Source organism: Octopus bimaculoides, chromosome 4 (assembly GCF_001194135.2).
Source record: "Octopus bimaculoides isolate UCB-OBI-ISO-001 chromosome 4, ASM119413v2, whole genome shotgun sequence".
Classification (NCBI taxonomy): Eukaryota; Metazoa; Mollusca; class Cephalopoda; order Octopoda; family Octopodidae; genus Octopus; species Octopus bimaculoides.
Window position 1 is genome coordinate 47,365,688 of NC_068984.1, and position 6,182 is coordinate 47,371,869.

The window sequence follows — 6,182 nt, forward strand, 5'->3', positions numbered from 1 at the left end:
AAAAAAAAAAAAAAAGAAATAGCAAAACCAGTGTTTCTCCTCTACATAAGATAAAGAAGAAAAAAACAGAAAAATATGTTCATCATGAGACCAATATCTTCGTTGTAAAACTGATATCTGAGAAGAAAACTTGTAATACGTTTTTCCATGCAAGCATTGCAAAACACATGCGAGAAGGTGGACTATTAATGCTGGATTAGATTGCCTTGACTCTCACCCTTTCCTTTAAACTCTAGCTTACACTTGCTTAGTCAAAAGAGATTAATACATCAAGAAAACTAATTACGAGACCTGTTTTAAAATGTTCTCTTCCCAATTTAGTTAACTGTTTTAGGGTACACTTGTGGCATTGTATTTCACCATATACACAGGCACATTCCACCAGTTAATGCCTTTATATCTATTTACATATGAATATATGTGCACACGTGGACACACACAGACACAGACACACACACACACCATATTTACTCCTTTATCGGCTGAAGAAGGCGCACTATCTCATACTTGATTGTAATTGAAAAACAAATGGGATTTGCCATATGTACAGAGTAAAGCGAAAACTGAAGGGAAAAATTTTGTACCAAGATTTAATACTAAATCAGTTCAATTTAAACATGAGTAAATAGAGAACACACACACATACATACAGATATGCATGTATATAGGTAGGTAGGTAAGTATATATGTACCATCGTCATTATCATAGTCAATAAGTAACGTCTGTTTCCATGGAGGCATAAATTGGATGATTTAAGAGGAATGCACGAAGCTCCAGTGTCTGCTTTGGCATGGTCATTAGGGCGGAATGTTCTTCTCAATGGCAATCACATTACAGAGTATACTGGGTGCTTTATACATAGCCCTGGCACTAGTCTAGTCACCAAGCAACTTGCAAGACTAGACCTCTCAACTAAGTGGGGACTAGTATTGAGGGAGGTGACTTTGCCTCAGGTGTTGAGCGATTACGGGAACTAATTTAAAAGAATGTAATTACATTACTTTATAGATACACTTTCAAATGCATGTATTCAATATTCAACAAAACCAATACACACACACACACACACACATACACACACACACACACACACACACGAGGGAGTGCTGAAAAGTTCCTGGCTTTGGGTAAAAGAAAATACATATTCCAATCTCAGATTCATGCACCTAATGCAGTGGTCATTCAGTTTCGCAATATCCTTAAATCCAAGAACCCTTTGTATATATATTCTTTCAGATTTTCTGTATATGTTTATTCCTTAAACTTTCTTAATCTTTAAATGCCCTGTCCCAATATTGCAAAGGCATGTCAGTCCTTTAAACTGATATTGGTCTGGTGCATCAAGTACCACAAGACCAGAGGTTATGAGGATGCGGGACATGTATGGAGTTACCTTCTTTTAGAAGAGTAATTAAGGAGCTGCGCTGGGTCCATTGTGAACTGTGTGATCGACCTTCTTTTCGAGATAATTCCGATGGTAACTAATTAGCACGTAGCTGAGACCCTGACAGGTGCTACTGCTCCAGGTCAATGTAGACCAGGCAACAAAAAGGACCATGGTGTGGCTTCCATATTCCTCAAAATCCTGGAACTCATGAGTTAGAGTCCCGCTGCTAGAAGCACAATTGTATACACGCACACACACTGCATGTATACATACAGTAATACCTCACTTTATGAGGATCAAGTTTACGAGATCCCGGATTTACGAGTTTTATTTTATAATGAATATAAATAGGTTAAACAGCCATTTTGTGTGTGTCTGGCAATGTCGCAACATGTAGCAACACTGGTTCCGACGCGTCTACACAGCTGCATATAACGACGAAGTAAAATGACAGCATCAAATTCCATTGCAACTATGGGAAATGATTGCTCTGTTTGCCGAGTTCTTGTTTTACGAGCAATCTCCGAGAACAAATTAACTCGTATATCGAGGCATTGTTGTATATGCATACACACACACACGTGCGCACACGTATGTGAGAATTGTTGCCTCATACTTTAAACCACCAAATTAAACATAAACGCACCAGGCTACAAATAGGCACATAATTACCTACACAGTTAAGTTCTCAGTATTACCATCAAAAACAGGTTTACACATGCATACATACAGACAGACACATACAAAAGAATAAAAACACATTCATAAAATATGAGCGCGCACAAACACACACACAGGCGTGATATATTGTTATTGACAGCACCATCGTCACTGGCTTTTCTGCACACCACACAAATTATCTACACGCGCGAACATTGTAAACCTAATGATAAAAATGCCGATCGTTGGTGCATATATACAGACATAAACATACAGAAAAAAGGTATGCACACAAGTGCGAAATACCAAAAGACACACGCACACGCAAGCACACAAATATGTAACCACAACGATATCACACTCACTAATATGTATCCTTGAACACCCGCTATGTAACCACACGCACACACACACACGTAAGCAGAAATATGCAACCATTTGGAACCACACCTGAAATATATTATATACATGTATATGAATGTAATGGCATTCATGCAAAGAATATACTGATACACACACACACACACACACAAAATGTATATGAACCCGCACACATGAAAGGCTAAGTTCAGTCTTTATCGTAATAATCGTTACCCCACTTGTGAAAGCAATTGACATACCTATACATTTACACACACATACACACAAATACTGAGAAACAGCGGGGACTGACACACACATTCACACTAACATCTTTAAATCTACACACAAGCAACCAAGCTTACAAATATGCGTTTAGTTATATGCAAATTATATGTACAAAGAAGAAACAAATATTCTCACATTCATATACGAATCATTAGTCAAGACGGGAGCACCTACGCGGTTGCTTGATCTGCGAGAAATAGCAGCCGTATTTACCGCAGAAAAGCAACAACAAAAACGATACATTGAATAATGTAATCTTGAAAGCGGTGTCTAAAAAAGAAAACGCGAGAATGTTTTACCGTTTGAATACGCTTGATCAAAAGTTTGCTCATCAAAGTTGGCGGTCTCTTTATCCATAGTTGGTTTAACGTCACACCATCTGATACAAGTTGATAATTTCCCGGGTTATTAATCCCGTTTACGATAATTATATTTATTAGACTTTTATTGAATTGATTGAAATGTGATAAACAAAGCTACCTGATGAACATCAGAGATAGAGTTGATCGAAACGAAGTTTAGATATAACTATTGTAAATATACTATAAGATTATTGTAAATACACACTTTAAAGAGTTAATAATCCAGAAACATTTAATATTGATTTCTAATATTGGAACAAGAGCACATATTTTGAATATGAGCACAAATTTATAAAATGTAGACAAGGGCACCAATTTTGAGGAAGAGTATATTTTATATAATTGTCCTTGGTATTTCTCTGGTGTGTATTTCGTCGCCCGAGAGCGGTTGAAAGGGAAACCTCGCCTTCTTCACGATTTGAATCCATTAGATAAAGCGGCAGCAAAGCATATTTCGTTCAACATTTCACTGACAATTTCTTCCCTCAACTCTCTATTCTTGGAAAAAGTTAATTCTTGCATAGGTACAAGTCTCAAAGTCAGAGGAGGGATATAATCGATAATGTCGATTCATAATAGTTTTATTGACCTGCAGAAGGATGAAAAAATAGATCTCATGAAGATCTAAATTTAGAACGTAAAGGGTTGTAATTAGATACCACTTGGCGTTGTAAAGAGTCAGCCAATCCACGGCCCCTCGAAAATTAACAGCAACGCCTTTCCAACAAAGAACAACATACGGCTTTTCTACCTTACTGCATTTAGCATTTTTAATTTATAGGATATTATTACTTTTACGTTAATTTCATAATTCACCTTGAAAATTCCTGAATATAAAGAGAACTTGAAATTTTGGAGGAAGAGGGTTAAATGTTGTAGGAGTTTAAGCAATGAAATATCAACTTCAATATTTTTACTTATTTTATTGGTCTAGAAGTGATGAAACTTCACTGCAGCAAGATATGAACTTGAGAACAGAATAAGAAGCTAGCAGCAGCAGAACAAGATCTTAACAACAAAAGAGCAACAGTGGGATAACAATGGTGTGGCAGAAGACAACGACAAAGGCGGTGAGGTGAGCTGGTAGAAACGTTAGCACGCTGGGCGAAATGCTTAGCGGTACTTCGTCTGCCGCTACGTTCTGAGTTCAAATTCCGCCGAGGTCGACTTTGCCTTTCATCCTTTCGGGATCGATTAAATAAGTACCAGTTACGCACTGGGGTCGATATAATCGACTTAATCCGTTTGTCTGTCCTTGTTTGTCCCCTCTGTGTGTAGCCCTTTGTGGGCAGTAAAGAAATAAGACAACGACAAAATCAGCCTTACCTTTCGAGCCGTTTCATAAATCTCGTCTTTGTTACCGAGATCCACTGTATACTGGTAACAGCTACCACCAAGTTCTTTGATTGCTTTGGCAGTTGTATCATTGCCTTGAACGTCAATATCCCAAAGGACCATTCGACAACCGAGTTTGGCAAACCGAAGGGCTAGCTCACGGCCGATTCCGCTTCCTGTAAATGAGACAAGAAAGAAATATTAAACTAGTGAAAAGGATGGTATTATAGACATGGGACACTTAATTTGGCAAATTGATAACATATCACGTGATCATGTGACTGGCCAGAACATCAGAAGTTGTTATACATTACAAACGCAATGCGCGTTGCATCGTTTTAGCAAGGGGAGCAAGCCAGCATTCCTCCTGATCGAAAGAAGGACCGAGGCGACGTGGAACGAAGAACACAACGTGCAACCCGGTCTGGGAATCGAACTACGATCTGGCGATCGTAAGTCCAACTGCCTAACCACTAAGCTACGAGTCTTCACATAGTATTTACTGATGCAAATATTTCAGTATTTTGATATTCTGACCCATGTTTCTTATTCCCAACATTTCCAGAATTTCACAAAATTTATGACTCTTTCTTCAATGATACCAAATCTTTCTATCTAACTCTAACTCTCTCTCTCTCTCTCTCTCTCTAGCGGCGCAATGGTCCAGTGGTTAGGACAGCAAACTCGCAGTCATAGGATCGCGGTTTCGATTCCAAGATCGGGCGTTATGGGTGTTAATTGAGTGAAAACACCTAAATCTCGACGAGGCTCCCGGCAGGGAGTAGTGGCGAGCTCTGCTGTACTTTTTCACCACAACTTTCTTTCTTTCTTCCTGTTTCTGTTGTACCTGTATTTCAAAGGGCTAGCCTTGTCACACTGAATCTCCCCGAAAACTACGTGTCTGTGGAGTGCTCAGCCACTTGCACGTTAATTTCCCGAGCAAGCTGGATCAACTGGAACCCTCGTCGTCGTAATCGACGGAGTGCCGTAGTAATATATATATATATATATATATATATATATATATATATGATTTGATTTGATTTGATTTGATCTAGTTTCAGCTCATAAGTTGTGGTCATACTGCTGGAGCACTGCCATTTGATGTTGCTACATAATTTTACTTCACGAATGCTATTTAGAAATTGACATTTGGTGCACGAGAGAGCTTGATGCCGCTGCCTTCATCTTGCTGTGAAGTTGGTTAATCTGGAATACTTGACAGTAAGAGGTCCAGTTTCGTTTTGAAAACACCTACATCCACCCCATGCAGGTCTCTCAGGTCCTTCGGGAGGATATTGAAGAGTTGTGATCCCCTAAAGCCCAGGTTGTTGCAATATCTTGTCCTCTATCTTGATGGCAAATTTAGAGTCCTTGGCACTATGCAGTGACGTTCTGTTCTAGTATTAGTGTAAATCTTGATGTAAAAGTTTAGGACAAGTCCCTCTATGATCTTCCAGATATATATTATGGCATATCTTTCTCGCCTTTCCTCTAAGGAATAGAGTCTTCATCTTTTGTGTCTCTCCCAGTAGCTTATATGCTGCAGAGAAGCTATCTTCTTCGTGTAGCTTTGTAGGATTGCCTCAAGCTCTGCAATTAATTTTACACAGGTTGGTAACCATAGCTGGGAGCAATAGTCAAAGGGACTTCGGATAAATGTCCTCCAGAGGATCATCATGGTTATCCGATCCCTTGTTCAAATGTTCTAATAATCCATCCCAGTCAGTCGCCAGCATTTCATTCTTATATATATATATATAGATATATATATATATATATATATATA

General features: G+C 38.6%; 1 protein-coding gene across 6 annotated transcripts in view; it reads right to left on the bottom strand.

Moving 5' to 3' along the window:
* Positions 1–6,182, bottom strand: part of LOC106884518 (epidermal retinol dehydrogenase 2) — a 343,698-nt gene that overhangs the window by 32,034 nt on the left and 305,482 nt on the right. For all 6 annotated transcript variants that reach the window (XM_052967041.1, XM_052967043.1, XM_052967044.1 and 3 more), the window contains exon 3: positions 4,385–4,569. In XM_052967041.1, the coding sequence (XP_052823001.1) occupies positions 4,385–4,569 (185 nt within the window). The remainder of the gene's footprint in view (positions 1–4,384; positions 4,570–6,182) is intronic.